General features: G+C 41.3%; 1 protein-coding gene across 1 annotated transcript in view; it reads left to right on the top strand.

The window, feature by feature from the left end:
- Window positions 1-1,191: 1,191 nt before the first annotated feature.
- LOC129861393 (potassium voltage-gated channel subfamily A member 1-like) overlaps window positions 1,192-25,594 on the top strand; it is a 25,325-nt gene continuing 922 nt past the window's right edge. Inside the window, exons 1-3 of the mRNA XM_055932791.1 lie at window positions 1,192-2,755; window positions 4,966-5,209; window positions 22,099-25,594. The exon at window positions 22,099-25,594 is cut by the window's right edge and continues 922 nt beyond it. Coding sequence (XP_055788766.1) covers window positions 2,061-2,755; window positions 4,966-5,209; window positions 22,099-23,169 — 2,010 coding nt within the window. The 5' untranslated portion in view covers window positions 1,192-2,060 and the 3' untranslated portion in view covers window positions 23,170-25,594. The remainder of the gene's footprint in view (window positions 2,756-4,965; window positions 5,210-22,098) is intronic.

The raw sequence follows: 25,594 nt of genomic DNA, 5'->3' as shown, positions 1-25,594 counted from the left end.
GTGGTGGTGTTTTAGTGGTGGTGTTTTAGTGGTGGTGTTTTAGTCCTGGTGTTTTAGTGTTGGTGTTTTAGTGGTGGTGTTTTAGTCCTGGTGTTTTAGTGGTGGTGTTTTAGTGGTGGTGTTTTAGTCCTGGTGTTTTAGTCCTGGTGTTTTAGTGGTGGTGTTTTAGTCCTGGTGTTTTAGTGGTGGTGTTTTAGTGGTGGTGTTTTAGTGCTGGTGTTTTAGTGCTGGTGTTTTAGTGGTGGTGTTTTAGTGGTGGTGTTTTAGTGGTGGTGTTTTCGTGCTGGTGTTTTAGTGGTGGTGTTTTAGTGGTGGTGTTTTAGTGGTGGTGTTTTAGTGGTGGTGTTTTAGTGGTGGTGTTTTAGTGGTGGTGTTTTAGTCCTGGTGTTTTAGTGGTGGTGTTTTAGTGCTGGTGTTTTAGTGGTGGTGTTTTAGTGGTGGTGTTTTAGTCCTGGTGTTTTAGTGGTGGTGTTTTAGTCCTGGTGTTTTAGTGGTGGTGTTTTAGTCCTGGTGTTTTAGTGGTGGTGTTTTAGTGTTGATGTTTTAGTGGTGGTGTTTTAGTCCTGGTGTTTTAGTGCTGGTGTTTTAGTGGTGGTGTTTTAGTGGTGGTGTTTTAGTCCTGGTGTTTTAGTGGTGGTGTTTTAGTCCTGGTGTTTTAGTCCTGGTGTTTTAGTGGTGGTGTTTTAGTCCTGGTGTTTTAGTGCTGGTGTTTTAGTGGTGGTGTTTTAGTGGTGGTGTTTTAGTGGTGGTGTTTTAGTGGTGGTGTTTTAGTGGTGGTGTTTTAGTGATGGTGTTTTAGTGGTGGTGTTTTAGTGGTGGTGTTTTAGTCCTGGTGTTTTAGTCCTGGTGTTTTAGTGGTGGTGTTTTAGTCCTGGTGTTTTAGTGGTGGTGTTTTAGTGGGGGGTGTTTTAGTGGTGGTGTTTTAGTGGTGGTGTTTTAGTGGTGGTGTTTTAGTGGTGGTGTTTTAGTGGTGGTGTTTTAGTGATGGTGTTTTAGTCCTGGTGTTTTAGTGGTGGTGTTTTAGTGGTGGTGTTTTAGTCCTGGTGTTTTAGTGGTGGTGTTTTAGTGGTGGTGTTTTAGTGGTGGTGTTTTAGTGTTGGTGTTTTAGTCCTGGTGTTTTAGTGGTGGTGTTTTAGTGATGGTGTTTTAGTGCTGGTGTTTTAGTGGTGGTGTTTTAGTGCTGGTGTTTTAGTGTTGGTGTTTAGTGGTGGTGTTTTAGTGGTGGTGTTTTAGTGATGGTGTTTTAGTGGTGGTGTTTTAGTGGTGGTGTTTTAGTCCTGGTGTTTTAGTGGTGGTGTTTTAGTGGTGGTGTTTTAGTCCTGGTGTTTTAGTGGTGGTGTTTTAGTGGTGGTGTTTTAGTGGTGGTGTTTTAGTGGTGGTGTTTTAGTGCTGGTGTTTTAGTGCTGGTGTTTTAGTGGTGGTGTTTTAGTGCTGGTGTTTTAGTGGTGGTGTTTTAGTGTTTTAGTCCTGGTGTTTTAATGGTGGTGTTTTAGTGGTGCAGTTCTGTGCTTGTTGTGCGTGTTGTGCGATCAGCACCATGGACCCCAAACTGTGCCCCACACAAGGGTTTCCCAAACTCGGTCCACATTTTTTGTTTTGACACTAAGCACTACACTGATGCTCGAATAATCAAAGCTTGATGCTGAGTTGCTTATTTGAATTAGCTGTGTAGTGCTTGAATCCAAACGTGTAACCAAGGGCAACGCTGCAGGACACACACATGCAGCTGAATTGTTTGTGTTGTCCTCCTGACCGTGTGTGTGAGAGTGTTGTTGTCTGAGACTTTGAGTTTGTCTGCACCATGTCTGATAGGAAGAAAGAGAGAGTGAGAGAAGTGCCAGGCAGGGCCGAGGGTAACGTTTGTGTTTATAAACCCCAGCTCAGGGTAACGTTTGTGTTTATAAACCCCAGCTCTGAGTAACGTTTGTGTTTATAAACCCCAGATCAGAGTAACGTCTGTGTTTGTAAACCCCAGATCAGCGTAACTTCTGTGTTTATAAACCCCAGCTCAGAGAAACGTTTGTGTTTGTAAACCCCAGCTCAGGGTACCGCTCGGGTTTATGAACCCCAGCTCTCATGTCGTGGGCGGGGACACCAATTGGAGAGAGTCCGAGGGAGTGAGAAGACCAGACAGAAATAGGGAGAGAGAGACTGAGAGAGACAGAGAGAGAGAGAGAGACAGAGAGAGACAGAGAGAGAGAGACAGAGAGAGGAGAGAGATAGACAGAAAGAGAGAGAGAGAGAGAGAGACAGACAGACAGACAGACAGACAGACAGACAGACAGACAGACAGAAAGAGGGAAAGAGAGAGAGAGAGAGAGAGAGAGGAGAAGACATGGCGGTGTCAGGTTAACAGGGGGTTGCAGCTGATGCCCTTGCATGCATCTCCATCTCTCCATCTCAGTGTGCCCATGGACGACCACCTCAGCCTCCTGCAATCCCCACCTCATTCTGTTACCAAGACCCATCGGGACCACCCCAACCTGCGGATCCGCGACACCCTTGTGAACCACGGATTCACGGAGACAGACATCGCCGTGACGATGGTCGTGGCATGCGGAGGAGACAACATGCTGGAGGAGTCGGGAGCTTTACCAGGTCACCACTCTCTGGACCGGTACGAACGGAACCAACCGGACCACGAGGGCTGCGAGCGCGTAGTCGTCAGCATCTCCGGGCTGCGCTTTGAGACTCAGCTGAAGACCCTCTCCCAGTTCCCTGAAACTCTGCTGGGGGACCCCAACAAGAGGATAAGGTAACTAAACCACATATATAGGTTATTATCCTGTATTGATGATAACTCTAACTCTAACCCCAACAAGAGGATGAGGTAACTAAACCACATATATAGGTTATTATCCTGTATTGATGATAACTCTAACTCTAACCCCAACAAGAGGATGAGGTAACTAAACCACTTATATAGGTTATTATCCTGTATTGATGATAACTCTAACTCTAACCCCAAGAAGAGGATGAGGTAACTATACCACTATACCACTTATATAGGTTATTATCTTGTATTGATCATAACTCTAACTCTAACCTCAACAAGAGGATGAGGTAACTATACCACTATACCACTTATATAGGTTATTATCCTGTATTGATGATAACTCTAACTCTAACCCCAAGAAGAGGATGAGGTAACTAAACCACTTATATAGGTTATTATCCTGTATTGATCATAACTCTAACTCTAACCTCAACAAGAGGATGAGGTAACTATACCACTAAACCACTTATATAGGTTATTATCCTGTATTGATGATACCCCTAACTCTAACGCCAACAAGAGGATGAGGTAGGGAAGCACTTAGTATTTACTCAACTAGTTACTGGTTACTGTTTACTATGTTTTGTGTTGTCTTAACGTGTGTCGAGTTTACTGCTGACAATTAATCAATTATGTAGTAATATATAAATGTATTTATGTCTATTTATGTGTTTGTCTCTCTCTCTATGTCTCTCTTTCTTTGTCTCTTTTTTTGCCTCTGTCTGTCTGTTAATCAATAAAGTAGTACTTCATTTGTATGTGTCTCTCTCCCTCTCTCCCTCTCTTTCTCTATCCCCCCTTTCTCTTTCTCTATCCCCCCTTTCTCTTTCTCTGTCTCTCTTTCTCTGTCTCTCTTTCTCTGTCCCCCTCTCTCTTTCTCTATCCCCCCTTTCTCTTTCTCTCCCTCTCTCCCTCTCTTTCTCTGTCCCCCTCTCTCTTTCTCTATCCCCCCTTTCTCTTTCTCTGTCTCTCTCCCTCTGTCTCTCTTTCTCTGTCCCCCTCTCTCTTTCTCTATCCCCCCTTTCTCTTTCTCTGTCTCTCTTTCTCTGTCCCCCTCTCTCTTTCTCTATCCCCCCTTTCTCTTTCTCTGTCTCTCTTTCTCTGTCCCCCTCTCTCTTTCTCTATCCCCCCTTTCTCTTTCTCTGTCTCTCTTTCTCTGTCCCCCTCTCTCTTTCTCTATCCCCCCTTTCTCTTTCTCTGTCTCTCTTTCTCTGTCCCCCTCTCTCTTTCTCTATCCCCCCTTTCTCTTTCTCTGTCTCTCTTTCTCTGTCCCCCTCTCTCTTTCTCTGTCCCCCTCTCTCTTTCTATATCCCCCCTCTCTCTTTCTCTGTCCCCCTCTCTCTTTCTCTATCCCCCCTTTCTCTTTCTCTGTCTCTCTTTCTCTGTCCCCCTCTCTCTTTCTCTATCCCCCCTTTCTCTTTCTCTGTCTCTCTTTCTCTGTCCCCCTCTCTCTTTCTCTATCCCCCCTTTCTCTTTCTCTGTCTCTCTTTCTCTGTCCCCCTCTCTCTTTCTCTGTCTCTCTTTCTCTGTCCCCCTCTCTCTTTCTCTATCCCCCCTTTCTCTTTCTCTGTCTCTCTTTCTCTGTCCCCCTCTCTCTTTCTCTGTCCCCCTCTCTCTTTCTCTATCCCCCCTCTCTCTTTCTCTGTCCCCCTCTCTCTCTTTCTCTGCCCCCCCCCTCTCTTTCTCTGCCCCCCCCCCTCTCTTTCTCTGTCCCCCCCTCTCTTTCTCTGTCCCCCCCCCTCTCTTTCTCTGCCCCCCCCCTCTCTTTCTCTGTCCCCCTCTCTCTTTCTCTGTCCCCCTTTCTCTTTCTCTGTCCCCCTCTCTCTTTCTCTATCCCCCCTTTCTCTTTCTCTGTCCCCCTCTCTCTTTCTCTATCCCCCCTTTCTCTTTCTCTGTCTCTCTTTCTCTGTCCCCCTCTCTCTTTCTCTATCCCCCCTCTCTCTTTCTCTGTCCCCCTCTCTCTCTTTCTCTGTCCCCCCCTCTCTTTCTCTGTCCCCCCCTCTTTCTCTATCCCCCTCTCTTTCTCTATCCCCCTCTCTCTCTTTCTATGTCCCCCCCTCTCTTTCTCTGTCCCCCCTCTCTTTCTCTATCCCCCTCTCTCTCTTTCTCTGTCCCCCCTCTCTTTCTCTGTCACCCCTCTCGCTTTCTCTGTCCCCTCTCTCGCTTGCTCTGTCACCCCCCCTCTCCAGGTACTTTGACCCTCTGAGGAACGAGTATTTCTTTGACAGGAACCGCCCCAGTTTTGACGCCATCCTCTACTACTACCAGTCGGGCGGGCGTATCAGGAGACCCGTCAACGTGCCCATAGACATCTTCTCTGAGGAGATACGCTTCTATGAGCTGGGAGAGGAGGCCATGGAGAAGTTCCGAGAGGATGAGGGTTTTATTAAGGAAGAGGAGAGACCACTACCCGACAACGAGCTGCAGAGAAAGGTGTGGTTTGTACTTATTTTGTATCTTGAATGTCGTTTCCCCCCCCCAAGCTTTTCTCTTTAGTTATCAATTACATATGCTAATTAATTGAGTCACTTCCTGTGAGAGCTGTGAATAACCTGTCTATTCACCCCTATTCTCTGTCACCCTCACAAAGGTCTTTGAAGCCGCAACGAGTCAGGACGTTTTTTTATGCTTGCTGTACATAAGCTGTAAAATAAATAAAGGCTTTTAATTGTTCCATGATGCCTTGATTTTGCACAAAGGCTTTTTTTTGTATTTTGCTCTCCAGCATGGACTTTTGTTTGTGCTCCATCTTGTGGAAACTAATATAATATAATATATATATAATATAATATAAACTAATATATTAATATAATATAACTAATATACTGTAATGAAACAGGCAGGGAGCAGGTCTCGAACCCTCGACCTTCTAGCCCGAAGTCCTGAGCGCTATCGACTGATTTCCGCGCTTATAAACCCAGGGTCGTTACAATACAGTATATCTCCTCTCATCTTTAAGGTTAATAACCTGTTGAGGATGGGGGCGCTGTTGTGACTATTTATGCTAATTGGGTAATTTTTGAAACGGCTTCCCACAAAATCCTTGATCGTACAATATGCATATTATTATTACTATTGGATAGAAAACAGTCTATAGTTTCTATAGGAGTTGAAATTTTGTCTCTAAGTGGAACAGAGCCCATTCTACAGCAATTTCCCGGACATGGAGTCAGATTTCAGAAATTTTGGCCCCTGATCTGGAGTCAGTTAAAAGGGCACTGTTATTGCTATGAGTATACGGGCACTGCTTACGTCTTCCCCTGGATGCCTTTACGTGATGACGATTTGAATGGGGTCGATTGCGCGTTCACAGGCACTACAAATTAAAAAACCCTGAGGCTAGTCACTCTTTTGGAGCTGCGTCATGCGCCTAGAGGACACCGACCCGCGCCTGTTCCAAGCATTAGTGGAGGGAGTAATATTACTCGGGTCATGTTTCTACTCGTTATGGGAGTTAAAAACATCATAAGGTAGTTAATTTAAAGCGTTTTATAGCAATTTATATCCGTTTAGTGCGATTTTGGGACATTTATTTCTGAAACGCTCTGAATTGCTGGGCACGCTTCCAGTTCATCCCGAACGCAGTTGGCATTTCCACATGGCAAGAGGACAGCTTTCCACCAAAAGACGATTGGACCCAAGAAAGGATCCTTTGCCCAAGATACTGATGGAAGAACAGCTCAAAGTAGGACATTTTTATTATGATAAATCGTGTTTCTGTCGAAAAATATTAGTGGCTTAGGACGCCATGTTTTTTGACGTAGCTTCGCTTGGCGCAAACTGTATTGAAAAGTAAGGATAATTAAAAAAATGTAATTCCGCGATTGTATTAAGAATTAAATTGTCTATCAATCCCTGTCCACCCTATATTTTTTAGTCACGTTTATGAGTATTTATGTATAAGAGTAGATCACTGTCTAAGTGGCGCACGGACATTTTCTCACCAGCTTGGCTACATTTCACATTGTCTAACCATGATTTTGGTGGCTAAATATAAACATTTTCGATCAAACTCTATATGGATTGTGTAATATGATGTTACAGGAGTGTCATCGGAAGAATTCTGAGAAGGTTAGTGAAAAAATTAATATCTTTTGGCGATGTTGACTTTTATCGCTCACTTTGGCTAGAATCAATGCTGGGCTGCTATGTGCTATGTGCTATGCTAATATAACGATTTATTGTGTTTTCGCTGTAAGACACTTAGAAAATCTGAAATATTGTCTGTATTCACAGGATCTGTGTCTTTCGATTAGTGTATGCTGTGTATTTTTACGAAATGTTTGATGATTAGTAGTTAGGTAAACACGTTGCTCATTGTAATTATTCTAGTCCATTTGTGACGGTGGGTGCAATTGTAACCTATGCCATCTACCTGAAATATGCACTTTTTTCTAACAAAACCTATCCCATACCATAAATATGTTATCAGACTGTCATCTGATGAGTTTTTTTCTTGGTTAGGGGCTATAAATATCTTAGTTTAGCCGAATTGGTGATAGCTACTGGTGTTGGTGGACAAATAAAAGATGGTGGATTATGCTAATGTGTTTTTAGGTAATAGATGTACATCTTTACATATTGTGTCTTCCCTGTAAAACATTTTAAAAATCGGACATGTTGACTGGATTCACAAGATCTGTGTCTTTCATTAGCTGTATTGGACTTTAACCTGTCTAGGATCAGCGTGGCGCTAGCGGCACCCCCCCCCCCCCCCCACTGAAAAACCAGTGCCGCGAAATTCAAAAAAAATATTTTTTTAAAATATTTAACTTTCACACATTAAAGTCCAATACAGCTAATGAAAGACACAGATCTTATGAATCCAGTCAACATTTCCGATTTTTAAAATGTTTTACAGGGAAGACACAATATGTAAAGATGTACATCTATTACCTAAAAACACATTAGCATAATCCACCATCTTTTATTTGTCCACCAACACCAGTAGCCATCACCAATTCGGCTAAACTAAGATATTTATAGCCCCTAACCAACAAAAAAACTCATTAGATGACAGTCTGATAACATATTTATGGTATGGGATAGGTTTTGTTAGAAAAAAGTGCATATTTCAGGTATATGGCATAGTTTACAATTGCACCCACCATCACAAATGGACTAGAATAATTACAATGAGCAACGTGTTTACCTAACTACTAATCATCAAACATTTCGTAAAAATACACAGCATACACGAATCGAAAGACACAGATCCTGTGAATACAGACAATATTTCAGATTTTCTAAGTGTCTTACAGCGAAAACACAATAAATCGTTATATTAGCTTAGCACATAGCAATTAGCAGCCCAGCATTGATTCTAGCCAAAGTGAGCGATAAAAGTCAACATCGCCAAAAGATATTAATTTTTTCACTAACCTTCTCAGAATTCTTCCGATGACACTCCTGTAACATCACATTACAACATGCATATACAGTTTGATCGAAAATGTTTATATTTAGCCACCAAAATCATGGTTAGACAATGTGAAATGTAGACAAGCTGGTAAAGAAAACGTCCTTGCGCCACTTAGACAGTGATCTACTCTTATACATAAATACTCATAAACGTGACTAAAAAATATAGGGTGGACAGGGATTGATAGACAATTTAATTCTTAATACAATTGCGTTATTACATTTTTTAATTTATCCTTACTTTTCAATACAGTTTGCGCCAAGCGAAGCTACGTCAAAAAACATGGCGTCCTAAGCCACTAAAATGTTTCGACAGAAACACGATTTATCATAATAAAAATGTCCTACCTTGAGCTGTTCTTCCATCAGTATCTTGGGCAAAGGATCCTTTCTTGGGAGAAATCGTCTTTTGGTGGAAAGCTGTCCTCTTGCCATGTGGAAATGTCAACTACGTTCGGGATGAACTGAAAAGCGTGCCCAACTTTTCACATCGTTGCAAAAATAAATGTCCCAAAATCGCACTAAACGGATATAAATTGCTATAAAACGCTTTAAATTAACTACTTTGTGATGTTTGTAACTCCTATAACGAGTGAAAAGATGACCGGAGAAATATAACAGGCTAAACTAACGCTTGGAACAGGAGAGGGTCGGTGTCTTCCACGCGCGTTACGCAGCAAGAAAAGACTTGCTAGCTAAAGGTTTTTTTCATTTGTAGGGCCTGTGAACGAGCAATCGAGCCCGTTGGAATCGTCATCACGTAAAGGCATCCAGGGGAAGACGTAAGAAGTGTCCGTATAGTCATAGCAACGACAGTGCCCTTTTAAATGACTTCAGAAAAGTGGCCAACGTTTCTCAAATCTGACTCCATGTCAGGGAAATTGCTGTAGAATGGGCTCTGTTCCACTTAGAGACAAAATTTCAACTCCTGTAGAAACTATAGACTGTTTTCTATCCAATAATAATAATAATATGCATATTGTACGATCAAGGATTTTGTGGGAAGCCGTTTAAAAAATTAGCCACATTAGCATAAATAGTCTAAACAGCGCCCCCATCCCCAACAGGTTAATGTGTGAAAGTTAAATATTTAAAAAATGTTTTTTTTTTGAATTTCGCGGCACTGGTTTTTCAGTGGGGGTGGGGGGGGAGTGCCGCTAGCGGCACGCTGATCCTAGACAGGTTAAAAACTGTAATATCTAGTGTTTCACTGAGTCGTAGTTGAACGACGACATTAATAACATACAGCTGGCGGGTTGTACACTCTGTCGGCAGGACAAAACAGCAGTTTTTGGTAAGAATAAGGGTGACCGTCTATATATATTTGAAAACACAGCTGGTGCACGAAATATCTAAAGGTTTTGCTCGCCATAAGTAGAGTTTGTCATTAAAAGTTGTAGACCACACTATCTACCTAGACAGTTAATCTGTATTTTCGTAAACTCTGGACCACCTATACCCTATACACAGAAACAATACAAAGCCTCACCCTCCATTTGACAAATCTGACCATAATTCTACACTTCTCATTCCTGCGTACAAGCAACAATTAAAGCAGGAAGCACCAGTGACTCGGTCAATAAGAATGTGGTCAGATGAAGTGTGATCAGATGAAGCAGATGCTAAGCTACTGTTTTGCACAGAGTGGAATATGTTCCGGGATTCTTTCCGATGGCATTGAGGAGTACACCACATCAGTCATTGGCTTCATCAATAAGTGCATCAATGACGTCATCCCCACAGTGACTGTACGTACATACCTCAACCAGAAGCCATGGATTACAGGCAGCATTTGCACTGAGCTAATGGGTAGAGCTGCCACTTATAAGAAATCCTGCTATGCCTTCTGCCGAACCTTCAGACAGGTAAAGCATCAATACAGGACTAAGATCAAATCGTATTACACCGACTCTGATGCTTGTTGAATGTGGCAGGGCTTGCAAACCATTACAGACCACAAAGGGAAGCAAAGCCGAGAGCTGCCCAGTGACTAAAGCCTACCAGACGAGCTAAACTACTTCTGTTCTCGCTTCAAGGCAAACAACACTGAAACATGCATGAGAGCATCAGATGTTCCAGATGACTGTGTGATCAGCTCTCTGCAGCCAATGTGAGCAAGATCTTTAAACAGGTTAACATTCACAAGGCCGCAGGGCAAGATGGATTACCAGGAAGTGTACTGCGAGCATGCACTGAACAACTGGCTAATGTCTTCACTTACATTTTCAACCTGTCTCTGACTGAGTCTGTAATACCAACATGTTTCAAGGAGACCACCATAGTCCCTGTGCCCAAGAACACCAAGGTAACAATTCTAATTGACTACCGACTGATAGCACTCACATCTGTCTCCATGAAGTGCTTTGAAAGGCTGGTCATGGCTCCCATCAACACCATTTTCCCAGAATCCCTAGACACACTCCAATTTGCATAGCGCCCCAACAGATCCACAGATGACGCAATGTCTATTGCACTCCACACTGCCCTTACCCACCTGGACAAAGGAACACCTATGTTAGAATGCTATTCATTGACTACAGCTCAGCGTTCAACACCAGAGTACCCTCAAAGCTCATCACCAAGCTAAGGACCCTGGGACTAAAAACCTCCCTCTGCAACTGGATTCTGGACTTCCATACGGGCCCTTAAGTTTGCAGATGACACAACAGTGGTAGACCTGATCACCGACAACAACGAGACAGCCTATAGGGAGGATGTCAGAGACCTGCCCATGTGGTGCAAGGACAACAACCTCTCCCTCAACGTGATCAAGACAAAGAAGATGATTGTGGACTACATGAAAAAGTGGACTGAACACTCCCCCCATTCTCATCGACGGGGCTGCAGTAGAGCAGGTTGAGAGACACAAGTTCCTTGGTGTCCACATCACCAACAAACTAACATGGTCTAAGCACACCAAGACAGTCGTGAAAAAGACACGACAAAACCTATTCCCCCTCAGGAGACTGAAAATATTTGGCATTGGTCCTCAGATCCTCAAAAGGTGCTACAGCTGCACCATCGAGAGCATCCTGACGGGTTGCATCACTGCCTGTAAAGCAACTGCTCGACCTCTGACCGCAAGGCACTACAGAGAGTAGTGCGTACGGCCCAGTACATCACAGAGGCCAAGCTTCCTGCCATTCAGGACCTCTAAAGCAGGCGGTGTAAGGCTCTAAATATCTTCACCTCCTGAAGGTGTTTCCTTCCTAAGTTACAGTCTTTATCTTCTTCACCTTGTGAAGGCCCTAAAAATTGTCAAAGACTCCAGCCACCCTAGTCATAGACGGTTCTCTCTGCTACCGCACGGCAAACTGTACCGGAGTGCCAAGTCTAGGACCAAGAGGCTTCTAAACAGCTTCTACCCCCAAGCCATAAGACTCATGAACATCTAATCGAATAGGTAGCCAGACTATTTGCATTGCCCCCCACTTTTACACTGATGCTATTCTCTGTTATTATCTATGCATAGTCCCTTTAATGACACTTTAATAAATCTACCTACATGTACATATTACCTCAATTATCTCAACTAACCGGTGCACATTGACTCTGTACCGGTACCCTGTACTGGTTCCTCTTTAAAAGTTACGTCATGTTGCAGCATTCTGCATGGATGTTATTTAATTGTCAGCTACTTTAACATTAACATTTAACATTATGGTGTGTCTAACGAAAAACGAAACCCTTTAAGTTCCGTTAGGATGGAATGGAAAATACTGTGCCGTTAAAGGTGCCGGTCGGGAGAAGCTACAGCATAAGAGGATTGGAGGATTGGAGGATTCTAAATGAATATCTAAGGGGCATAACATTTCCACACCCTAATGATCATTTCAAAAAAAATAGTTGTTTCAATGATGTGACTCTCCGCCAATAATTACATTTAGAGGATTGGACGATTCTAAATTAATATCTAAGAGGCTTTTATATAATTATAAATTAATAAAATAGTACTAAAATAATACTAATAACAATAATCACTTTGTTTAAAGAGTAACTAATTCATTTATATTTAACCTAGGGTGATATTTAACCTAGGGGAAAAAGGCAATTCTTGAACATGGGGTGAGATCTTCTCAATAATTTGTAAATAAAGCCAGTTTGTTATTTAGAATTATTTATTTCTGGAGAAACCTAACTTGATTATTTAGCAGACATCACTTGCTTATATTCGTTCAACACATATATCTTAAGAATATCATGGAATATAATTGAACATTTTCACTTTGTTCCAATATTTCTGTAGTTCATTGATATTTATTCCCATAGTATTTTGTTATGGATCCATAACTAAATAAACATGAGCATTTTGAAAGAGTATTTTAATCATTATTTTATTAATGAAAGCATAAAGATGCCATTAGTTACATTGCTTTAGTTTGAACGTGCAGACTGGCACTAAAAACAGAACAGCGGGAATGTTTCCCTAGTCAGCGCCATTATTTAGTGCAATGCCCCTTACATTATTTGGAGAAGATTTGTTTTTCAAAAAATGTAATCTGAGCGAGGAAAAGGTGATTCTTGGGTGAGAAATTGTTATTAATTTGTAAATAAAGCCAGTTTGTTATTTAGAATTATTTATTTATGTTTTTAAAGGGAGAAAAAGCAAAAACCTACAGTCATCTAATGGGTCTCCCAGTCGAGACCACCACAGCATCTGTAGCAACACAGCTGTCACTTCTATGCATTGTCTTAGACCGTTGCCCCACTCAGGCGCCACTCAGGCGCTGTAAAACATAACTTGTTGGGAGTGGCCTACAGTAAGAGCAAATTAATCCTATCAAAATAAAGTACTAAAAACCTTTGTGTAACAACAGTTATAGTAAGTAATACTGAAGTTATTAATTATCAGTTTCTATTTAGGTTTATGTCGCCCACCTTGCAGCCCGCTGGCTCCACCCCAGAGCCTTATATGAACTTCCTGCCCCAACGAGGCGAGTCTGTGAGTTGTTAAGGGAGTGCTTGGGGATAAAGGAGGAAGCAGCCTGCACAAAGGGGCCGAGAATGGAGAAAACCAAGTGCGTTATGCAGAGAGAGCACACTATCTGTGAGATTACCCGCTGTGACCTGGACTGTCGGACTACCTCCCTTGTGTATCGAACCGGATTGGCTGAGGAACTGAGTCTAAGGATTACCCCTCGAGAATGGAACGGACAATGAGAACGGCTGGTGGACTGTGAAGTAACTGGTGGTCCCCCCTCTTCCCCAGTGTACCAAACTTCTTATGGCTGCAGGGGGCGTATTGAGTAGTCAGATTATATGTTCCCATTTCAAACGGCGTCGTACTCAATTCTTGCTCGTACAATATGCATATTATTATTACAATTGGATAGAAAACACTCTAGTTTCTAAAACCGTTTGAATTATTTCTCTGGGTGAAACAGAAATCCTTCTGCAGCACTTGTCCTGACCAGGAAGTGAAATGTCAGAAATCTATGCTCTGTTCAACCTCATGCCTATACATGGGCGTGTGACGTAGGAGTCTACAAACACTTCCTATGCCTTCCCCTGGTTGTCAAGATGCGGTGAGAGAAGAAATTTTGTGTCTATCTTGGTCAGAGGTGGAATAAAAGGTCTTTGTTTGACGTGACCGTCCAGTTCCTGTTTCTGGAGCGCGCGAAAGAGGACACGGAAATGGCTTCTGTTTAGCTGTGGTTATGAAAGACGAACATCTCCGTCTTAGATTTGATTTGATACATGTCACCATATCATCGTAACGTATGTTTTTTCAATATAGTTTAATCAGATTATTGAAACTTTTTCGGGAGTTTTGCCGTGTTCCGTTCTCTGACTTTGTTGACGTTGGAGTAATCCGTGTCACTTGGCAAGTGCCCATGCTAAATGAAGAGGGTAATTTGCCGTTCCAGATCAAAACAACGACTATTCTGGACAAAGGACACCTTGTCCAACATTCTGACGGAAGATCACCAAAAGTAAGAAACATTTTATGATGCTATTTCTAATATCTGTCGTGCATGTTGACTGGTCGTGGGCGCCCAAGTTTTTCTGGCTATTGTGGCTATGCTAATATCACGCTACATTTTGTTTGCGCTGTAAAACATTTAATAAATCGGAAATATTGTCTAGAATCACAAGATGCCTGTCTTTCAATTGCTGTACACTATGTATTTTTCAGAAATGTTTTATGATGAGTAATTAGGTATTTGACGTTGGTGTCTGTAAATATTATGGCTGCTTTCGGTGCAATTTCTGATTGTAACTGAAATGTAAAGTATGAATTATACCTGAAATATGCAAATTTTTTGAAAAAAACATGCTATACAATAAATATGTTATCAGACTGTCATCTGATGAGGTTGTTTCTTGGTTAGTGTCTATTTTTATCTTTATTTGGCCGAATTTGTGATAGCTACTGATGGAGTCATAAACTGATGGAGTAAGAATATTGGTGTCTTTTGCTAACGTGATTAGCTAATAGATTTACATATTGTGTCTTCCCTGTAAAACATTTTAAAAATCGGACATGTTGGCTTGATTCACAAGATGTTCACCTTTCATCTGGTGTCTTGGACTTGTTAATACAGTATATTTCCTCTCATCTTAAAGGTGTGGTTAATAGAGTATATCTCCTCTCACCTTAAAGGTGTGGTTAATACAGTATATCTCCTCGTATCCTAAAGGTGTGGTTAATACAGTATATCTCCTCTTAAAGGTGTGGTTAATACAGTATATCTCCTCTTAAAGGTGTGGTTAATACAGTATATCTCCTTTTAAAGGTGTGGTTAATACAGTATATCTCCTCTTAAAGGTGTGGTTAATACAGTATATCTCATCTTAAAGGTGTGGTTAATACAGTATATCTCCTCTTAAAGGTGTGGTTAATACAGTATATCTCCTCTCATCTTAAAGGTGTGGTTAATACAGTATATCTCCTCTTAAAGGTGTGGTTAATACAGTATATCTCCTCTTAAAGGTGTGGTTAATACAGTATATCTCCTCTTAAAGGTGTGGTTAATACAGTATATCTCATCTTAAAGGTGTGGTTAATACAGTATATCTCCTCTTAAAGGTGTGGTTAATACAGTATATCTCCTTTTAAAGGTGTGGTTAATACAGTATATCTCCTCTTAAAGGTGTGGTTAATACAGTATATCTCCTCTCATCTTAAAGGTGTGGTTAATACAGTATATCTCCTCTTAAAGGTGTGGTTAATACAGTATATCTCCTCTTAAAGGTGTGGTTAATACAGTATATCTCCTCTTAAAGGTGTGGTTAATACAGTATATCTCCTCTTAAAGGTGTGGTTAATACAGTATATCTCCTCTAATCGTAAAGGTGTGGTTAATACAGTATATCTCATCTTAAAGGTGTGCTTAATACAGTATATCTCCTCTCCTCTTAAAGGTGTGGTTAATACAGTATATCTCCTCTCATCTCAAAGGTGTGGTTAATACTGTATATCTCCTCTTAAAGGTGTGGTTAATACAGTATATCTCCTCTTAAAGGTGTGGTTAATACAGTATATCTCCTCTTAAAGGTGTGGTTAATACAGTATATCTCCTCTCATCTTAAAGGTGTGGTTAATACAGTATATCTCCTCTCATCCTAAAGGTGTGGTTAATAAAGTATATCTCCTCTCATCTTTAAGGTGTGGTTAATACACTATATCTCCTCTCATCTTAAAGGTGTGGTTAATACAGTATATCTCCTCTCATCTTTAAGGTGTGGTTAATACAGTATATCTCCTCTCATCTTTAAGGTGTGGTTAATACAGTATATCTCCTCTCATCTTAAAGGTGTGGTTAATACAGTATATCTCCTCTCATCTTTAAGGTGTGGTTAATACAGTATATCTCCTCTCATCTTAAAGGTGTGGTTAATACAGTATATCTCCTCTTATCTTTAAGGTGTGGTTAATACAGTATATCTCATCTTAAAGGTGTGGTTAATACAGTATATCTCCTCTAAAAGGTGTGGTTAATACAGTATATCTCCTCTTAAAGGTGTGGTTAATACAGTATATCTCCTCTAAAAGGTGTGGTTAATACAGCATATCTCCTCTCATCTTAAAGGTGTGGTTAATACAGTATATCTCCTCTTAAAGGTGTGGTTAATACAGTATATCTCCTCTCATCTTAAAGGTGTGGTTAATACAGTATATCTCCTCTTAAAGGTGTGGTTAATACAGTATATCTCCTCTTAAAGGTGTGGTTAATACAGTATATCTCCTTTTAAAGGTGTGGTTAATACAGTATATCTCCTCTTAAAGGTGTGGTTAATAAAGTATATCTCCTCTTAACCTGTTGGGGATGGGGGCGCTGTTTAGACTATTTATGCTAATGTGGCTAATTTTTTAAACGGCTTCCCACAAAATCCTTGATCGTACAATATGCATATTATTATTATTATTGGATAGAAAACAGTCTATAGTTTCTATAGGAGTTGAAATTTTGTCTCTAAGTGGAACAGAGCCCATTCTACAGCAATTTCCCTGACATGGAGTCAGATTTGAGAAACGTTGGCCACTTTTCTGAAGTCATTTAAACGGGCACTGTCGTTGCTATGACTATACGGACACTTCTTACGTCTTCCCCTGGATGCCTTTACGTGATGACGATTCCAACGGGCTCGATTGCTCGTTCACAGGCCCTACAAATGAAAAAAACCTTTAGCTAGCAAGTCTTTTCTTGCTGCGTAACGCGCGTGGAAGACACCGACCCTCTCCTGTTCCAAGCGTTAGTTTAGCCTGTTATATTTCTCCGGTCATCTTTTCACTCGTTATAGGAGTTACAAACATCACAAAGTAGTTAATTTAAAGCGTTTTATAGCAATTTATATCCGTTTAGTGCGATTTTGGGACATTTATTTTTGCAACGATGTGAAAAGTTGGTCACGCTTTTCAGTTCATCCCGAACGTAGTTGACATTTCCACATGGCAAGAGGACAGCTTTCCACCAAAAGACGATTTCTCCCAAGAAAGGATCCTTTGCCCAAGATACTGATGGAAGAACAGCTCAAGGTAGGACATTTTTATTATGATAAATCGTGTTTCTGTCGAAACATTTTAGTGGCTTAGGACGCCATGTTTTTTGACGTAGCTTCGCTTGGCGCAAACTGTATTGAAAAGTAAGGATAAATTAAAAAATGTAATAACGCAATTGTATTAAGAATTAAATTGTCTATCAATCCCTGTCCACCCTATATTTTTTAGTCACGTTTATGAGTATTTATGTATAAGAGTAGATCACTGTCTAAGTGGCGCAAGGACGTTTTCTTTACCAGCTTGTCTACATTTCACATTGTCTAACCATGATTTTGGTGGCTAAATATAAACATTTTCGATCAAACTGTATATGCATGTTGTAATGTGATGTTACAGGAGTGTCATCGGAAGAATTCTGAGAAGGTTAGTGAAAAAATTAATATCTTTTGGCGATGTTGACTTTTATCGCTCACTTTGGCTAGAATCAATGCTGGGCTGCTAATTGCTATGTGCTAAGCTAATATAACGATTTATTGTGTTTTCGCTGTAAGACACTTAGAAAATCTGAAATATTGTCTGTATTCACAGGATCTGTGTCTTTCGATTCGTGTATGCTGTGTATTTTTACGAAATGTTTGATGATTAGTAGTTAGGTAAACACGTTGCTCATTGTAATTATTCTAGTCCATTTGTGATGGTGGGTGCAATTGTAAACTATGCCATATACCTGAAATATGCACTTTTTTCTAACAAAACCTATCCCATACCATAAATATGTTATCAGACTGTCATCTAATGAGTTTTTTTGTTGGTTAGGGGCTATAAATATCTTAGTTTAGCCGAATTGGTGATGGCTACTGGTGTTGGTGGACAAATAAAAGATGGTGGAATATGCTAATGTGTTTTTAGGTAATAGATGTACATCTTTACATATTGTGTCTTCCCTGTAAAACATTTTAAAAATCGGAAATGTTGACTGGATTCATAAGATCTGTGTCTTTCATTAGCTGTATTGGACTTTAATGTGTGAAAGTTAAATATTTTAAAAAAATATTTTTTTTGAATTTCGCGGCACTGGTTTTTCAGTGGGGGGGGGGGGGGGGAGTGCCGCTAGCGCCACGCTGATCCTAGACAGGTTAAAGGTGTGATTAATACAGTATATCTCCTCTTAAAGGTGTGGTTAATACAGTATATCTCCTCTCCTCTTAACCTGTCTAGGATCAGCGTGCCGCTAGCGGCACTCCCCCCCCCCCCCCCACTGAAAAACCAGTGCCGCGAAATTCAAAAAAAATATTTTTTTAAAATATTTAACTTTCACACATTAAAGTCCAATACAGCTAATGAAAGACACAGATCTTATGAATCCAGTCAACATTTCCGATTTTTAAAATGTTTTACAGGGAAGACACAATATGTAAAGATGTACATCTATTACCTAAAAACACATTAGCATATTCCACCATCTTTTATTTGTCCACCAACACCAGTAGCCATCACCAATTCGGCTAAACTAAGATATTTATAGCCCCTAACCAACAAAAAAACTCATTAGATGACAGTCTGATAACATATTTATGGTATGGGATAGGTTTTGTTAGAAAAAAGTGCATATTTCAGGTAGATGGCATAGTTTACAATTGCACCCACCATCACAAATGGACTAGAATAATTACAATGAGCAACGTGTTTACCTAACTACTAATCATCAAACATTTCGTAAAAATACACAGCATACACGAATCGAAAGACACAGATCCTGTGAATACAGACAATATTTCAGATTTTCTAAGTGTCTTACAGCGAAAACACAATAAATCGTTATATTAGCTTAGCACATAGCAATTAGCAGCCCAGCATTGATTCTAGCCAAAGTGAGCGATAAAAGTCAACATCGCCAAAAGATATTAATTTTTTCACTAACCTTCTCAGAATTCTTCCGATGACACTCCTGTAACATCACATTACAACATGCATATACAGTTTGATCGAAAATGTTTATATTTAGCCACCAAAATCATGGTTAGACAATGTGAAATGTAGACAAGCTGGTAAAGAAAACGTCCTTGCGCCACTTAGACAGTGATCTACTCTTATACATAAATACTCATAAACGTGACTAAAAAATATAGGGTGGACAGGGATTGATAGACAATTTAATTCTTAATACAATTGCGTTATTACATTTTTTAATTTATCCTTACTTTTCAATACAGTTTGCGCCAAGCGAAGCTACGTCAAAAAACATGGCGTCCTAAGCCACTAAAATGTTTCGACAGAAACACGATTTATCATAATAAAAATGTCCTACCTTGAGCTGTTCTTCCATCAGTATCTTGGGCAAAGGATCCTTTCTTGGGAGAAATCGTCTTTTGGTGGAAAGCTGTCCTCTTGCCATGTGGAAATGTCAACTACGTTCGGGATGAACTGAAAAGCGTGACCAACTTTTCACATCGTTGCAAAAATAAATGTCCCAAAATCGCACTAAACGGATATAAATTGCTATAAAACGCTTTAAATTAACTACTTTGTGATGTTTGTAACTCCTATAACGAGTGAAAAGATGACCGGAGAAATATAACAGGCTAAACTAATGCTTGGAACAGGAGAGGGTCGGTGTCTTCCACGCGCGTTACGCAGCAAGAAAAGACTTGCTAGCTAAAGGTTTTTTTCATTTGTAGGGCCTGTGAACGAGCAATCGAGCCCGTTGGAATCGTCATCACGTAAAGGCATCCAGGGGAAGACGTAAGAAGTGTCCGTATAGTCATAGCAACGACAGTGCCCGTTTAAATGACTTCAGAAAAGTGGCCAACGTTTCTCAAATCTGACTCCATGTCAGGGAAATTGCTGTAGAATGGGCTCTGTTCCACTTAGAGACAAAATTTCAACTCCTATAGAAACTATAGACTGTTTTCTATCCAATAATAATAATAATATGCATATTGTACGATCAAGGATTTTGTGGGAAGCCGTTTAAAAAATTAGCCACATTAGCATAAATAGTCTAAACAGCGCCCCCATCCCCAACAGGTTAAAGGTGTGGTTAATACAGTATATCTCCTCTTCAAGGTGTGGTTAATACAGTATATCTCCTCTTAACCTGTTGGGGATGGGGGCGCTGTTTAGACTACTTATGCTAATTTGGCTAATTTTTTAAACGGCTTCCCACAAAATCCTTGATCGTACAATATGCATATTATTATTATTATTGGATAGAAAACAGTCTATAGTTTCTATAGGAGTTGAAATTTTGTCTCTAAGTGGAACAGAGCCCATTCTACAGCAATTTCCCTGACATGGAGTCAGATTTGAGAAATGTTGGCCACTGTTCTGAAGTCATTTAAAAGGGCACTGTCGTTGCTATGACTATACGGACACTTCTTACGTCTTCCCCTGGATGCCTTTACGTGATGACGATTCCAACGGGGTCGATTGCACGTTCACAGGCCCTACAAATGAAAAAACCCTGAAGCTAGTCATTCTTTGGGAGCTGCGTCATGAGCAAAGTGGACACCGGCGCGCACCTGTTCCAAGCGTTAGTTTAGCCTGTTATATTTCTCCGGTCATCTTTTCACTCGTTATAGGAGTTAAAAACATCATAAGGTAGTTAATTTAAAGCGTTTTATAGCAATTTATATCCGTTTAGTGCGATTTTGGGACATTTATTTTTGCAACGATGTGAAAAGTTGGGCACGCTTTTCAGTTCATCCCGAACGCAGTTGACATTTCCACATGGCAAGAGGACAGCTTTCCACCAAAAGATGATTTCTCCCAAGAAAGGATCCTTTGCCCAAGATACTGATGGAAGAACAGCTCAAGGTAGGACATTTTTATTATGATAAATCGTGTTTCTGTCGAAACATTTTAGTGGCTTAGGACGCCATGTTTTTTGACGTAGCTTCGCTTGGCGCAAACTGTATTGAAAAGTAAGGATAAATTAAAAAATGTAATAACGCAATTGTATTAAGAATTAAATTGTCTATCAATCCCTGTCCACCCTATATTTTTTAGTCACGTTTATGAGTATTTATGTATAAGAGTAGATCACTGTCTAAGTGGCGCAAGGACAAATTCTGACCAGCTGAGTTACATTTCACATTGTCTAACCATGATTTTGGTGGCTAAATATAAACATTTTCGATCAAACTGTATATGCATGTTGTAATGTGATGTTACAGGAGTGTCATCGGAAGAATTCTGAGAAGGTTAGTGAAAAAATTAATATATTTTTGGCGATGTTGACGTTATCGCCCACTTTGGCTAGAATCAATGCTGGGCTGCTATGTGCTATGTGCTATGCTAATATAACGATTTATTGTGTTTTCGCTGTAAGACACTTAGAAAATCTGAAATATTGTCTGTATTCACAGGATCTGTGTCTTTCGATTCGTGTATGCTGTGTATTTTTACGAAATGTTTGATGATTAGTAGTTAGGTAAACACGTTGCTCATTGTAATTATTCTAGTCCATTTGTGATGGTGGGTGCAATTGTAAACTATGCCATATACCTGAAATATGCACTTTTTTCTAACAAAACCTATCCCATACCATAAATATGTTATCAGACTGTCATCTAATGAGTTTTTTTGTTGGTTAGGGGCTATAAATATCTTAGTTTAGCCGAATTGGTGATGGCTACTGGTGTTGGTGGACAAATAAAAGATGGTGGATTATGCTAATGTGTTTTTAGGTAATAGATGTACATCTTTACATATTGTGTCTTCCCTGTAAAACATTTTAAAAATCGGAAATGTTGACTGGATTCACAAGATCTGTGTCTTTCATTAGCTGTATTGGACTTTAATGTGTGAAAGTTAAATATTTTAAAAAAATATTTTTTTTGAATTTCGCGGCACTGGTTTTTCAGTGGGGGGGGGGGGGGGTGTGCCGCTAGCGCCACGCTGATCCTAGACAGGTTAAAGGTGTGGTTAATACAGTATATCTCCTCTCATCCTAAAGGTGTGGTTGCTGTTTGAGTACCCTGAGAGCAGTGGTCCGGCGCGGGTGATAGCCATCGTCTCCGTCCTCGTCATCCTCATCTCCATCGTCATCTTCTGCCTGGAGACGTTACCGGAGTTCAGGGAGGACCACAAGGAGCCAGTCCCGTTGGCCCCCGTAACTAACGGCACCGAGCTATACTTCTCCTCTCCTTTCTCCGAACCGTTCTTCGTGGTGGAGACGCTGTGCATCATCTGGTTCTCCTTTGAGCTGCTGGTCCGGTTCTTCGCCTGTCCCTCCAAGGCCACCTTCTCTAGGAACATCATGAACATTATAGATATCGTGGCCATAATACCATATTTTATAACGCTGGGCACGGAGCTGGCAGAGCAGCAGGGGAATGGGCAGCAGGCCATGTCCCTCGCCATCCTCAGGGTCATCCGTCTGGTCAGGGTGTTCAGGATCTTCAAGCTGTCCAGACACTCCAAGGGGCTCCAGATCCTGGGCCAGACCCTGAAGGCCAGCATGCGGGAGCTTGGCCTCCTCATCTTCTTCCTCTTCATTGGAGTCATCCTCTTCTCCAGTGCTGTTTACTTTGCAGAGGCCGATGACCCAGATTCCGGCTTCAGCTCCATCCCAGACGCCTTCTGGTGGGCCGTGGTCACCATGACTACCGTTGGCTACGGCGACATGCACCCAATTAGCATAGGCGGGAAGATTGTTGGCTCTCTCTGCGCCATCGCTGGCGTGCTGACCATCGCCCTGCCCGTCCCCGTCATCGTGTCCAACTTCAACTACTTCTACCACCGGGAGACGGAGGGGGAGGAGCAGACGCAGTACCTCCACGTGGGCAGCTGTCAGCCACTGGCGGCCGAGATGGACGAAGGGCAGGGGGTGAGGAAGAGGAGCAGCTCTTCATTGCTCAGTAAGAGTGAGTACATGGTAATAGAGGAACACAGAGCACTGAACAGCAGTACCTTCAAACAGCAGCAGAACTTCTCAACGACAACCGCTGCTACCATGACAACCGTGACACACAACATCACAGCGAACAGCGTCAGCATTAGCAAGAAGATCTTTACAGATGTCTAGTCTACGGTGTCGTAACGGACTCGTGGACGAATGGACTGTCTGTAGAGCTTTAACAGCGGCATAAAGCGCTTTAGGTTATATGGGGATGAACTCAGCTCATCCACCATCACTGCCTCAGGCCCCCAGTACCTAATGGGGATATGATATGAGATACATGTATATGATGTAGACATACCACCGGGCTGTATACTCTGACTTTTACAATACAACAGCCAGTATGCATTTCTGTCTGGAGACCGAGATATTCAGCTACAGAGCTATATTTAGCCATGTCTAGAGACAGAGAGAGACAGCTACAGAGCTATATAACCATGCCTGGAGACAGAGAGAGACAGCTACAGAGCTATATAACCATGTCTGGAGACAGAGACAGCTACAGAGCTATATAACTATGCCTGGAGACAGAGAGAGACAGCTACAGAGCTATATAACCATGTCTGGAGACAGAGATACCCAGCTACAGAGCTGCATAAACATGTATGGAGACAGAGATGCCCATCTACAGAGCTGCATAAACATGTATGGAGACAGAGGTTCCCAGCTACAGAGCTGCATAAACATGTATGGAGACAGAGGTTCCCAGCTACAGAGCTGCATAAACATGTATGGAGACAGAGATGCCCATCTACAGAGCTGCATAAACATGTATGGAGACAGAGGTTCCCAGCTACAGAGCTGCATAAACATGTATGGAGACAGAGGTTCCCAGCTACAGAGCTGCATAAACATGTATGGAGACAGAGGTTCCCAGCTACAGAGCTGCATAAACATGTATGGAGACAGAGGTTCCCAGCTACAGAGCTATATAACCACGCCTGGAGACAGAGATACCCAGCTACAGAGCTATATAATCATGTCTGGAGACAGAGACAACTCCAGAGCTGTATAACCATGCTGGAGAAAGAGACAGCTACAGAGCTGCATAAACATGTCTGGAGACAGAGAGAGACAGCTATAGAACTATATAACTATGCCTGGAGACAGAGACAGCTACAGAGCTGCATAAACATGTCTGGAGACAGAGATACCCAGCTAAAGATCTGTATAACCATGTAAGGAGACAGAGACAACTACAGAGCTATATAACCATGTCTGGAGACAGAGATACCCAGCTGCAGAGCTTTATAACCATGTCTGGAGACAGAGACAGCTACAGAGCTATATAACCATGTCTGGAGACAGAGAGAGAGAGCTATATAACTATGTCTGGAGACAGAGACAGCTACAGAGCTATATAACCATGTCTGGAGACAGAGATACCCAGCTGCAGAGCTTTATAACCATGTCTGGAGACAACTACAGAGCTATATGCCTGGAGACAGAGACAGCTACAGAGCTATATAACTATGTCTGGAGACAGAGAGAGAGAGAGCTATATAACTATGTTTGGAGACAGCTACAGAGCTATATAACTATGTCTAGAGACAGAGAGAGAGAGAGCTATATAACTATGTCTGGAGACAGAGAGAGAGAGAGCTATATAACTATGTCTAGAGACAGAGAGAGAGAGAGCTATATAACTATGTCTGGAGACAGAGAGAGAGAGAGCTATATAACTATGTCTAGAGACAGAGAGAGAGAGAGCTATATAACTATGTCTGGAGACAGAGAGAGAGAGAGCTATATAACTATGTCTGGAGACAGAGAGAGAGAGCTATATAACTATGTCTGGAGACAGAGAGAGAGAGAGCTATATAACTATGTTTGGAGACAGCTACAGAGCTATATAACTATGTCTAGAGACAGAGAGAGAGAGAGCTATATAACTATGTCTGGAGACAGAGAGAGAGAGAGCTATATAACTATGTCTGGAGACAGAGAGAGAGAGAGCTATATAACTATGTCTGGAGACAGAGAGAGAGAGAGCTATATAACTATGTCTGGAGACAGAGAGAGAGAGAGCTATATAACTATGTCTGGAGACAGCTACAGAGCTATATAACTATGTCTGGAGACAGAGAGAGAGAGAGCTATATAACCATGTCTGGAGACAGAGAGAGAGAGCTATATAACTATGTCTAGAGACAGCTACAGAGCTATATAACCATGTCTAGAGACAGCTACAGAGCTATATAACCATGTCTGGAGACAGAGAGAGAGAGCTATTTAACTATGTCTGCTCATCGCAGAAACAAGCAGCTTTCCGTGTGTTCCATTCACAGAAAAAGAATGCCTCATTCAAATGAATAGATTCTACGGTGTAATCTGTGTGTAGGGGCTGGAGAGACAGAGGTGGACTGTGCTTATTCCACCTCTGGGCACTTAGTCGTCTGTTGTTCAGTCAATCCAGATACTCATCTATTGGTTTAGTGATTAGTCAATCACTACACAGGCAATATAAAACACCAGAGATTTAGATGGAATATAAAACACTAGAGATTTAGAGGGAATATAAAACACCAGAGATTTAGAGGGAATATTAAAC

The sequence above is a fragment of the Salvelinus fontinalis genome, chromosome 8, assembly GCF_029448725.1.
Source record: "Salvelinus fontinalis isolate EN_2023a chromosome 8, ASM2944872v1, whole genome shotgun sequence".
NCBI classification, from domain to species: domain Eukaryota; kingdom Metazoa; phylum Chordata; class Actinopteri; order Salmoniformes; family Salmonidae; genus Salvelinus; species Salvelinus fontinalis.
This window is presented reverse-complemented; position numbering and strand designations above follow the sequence as displayed.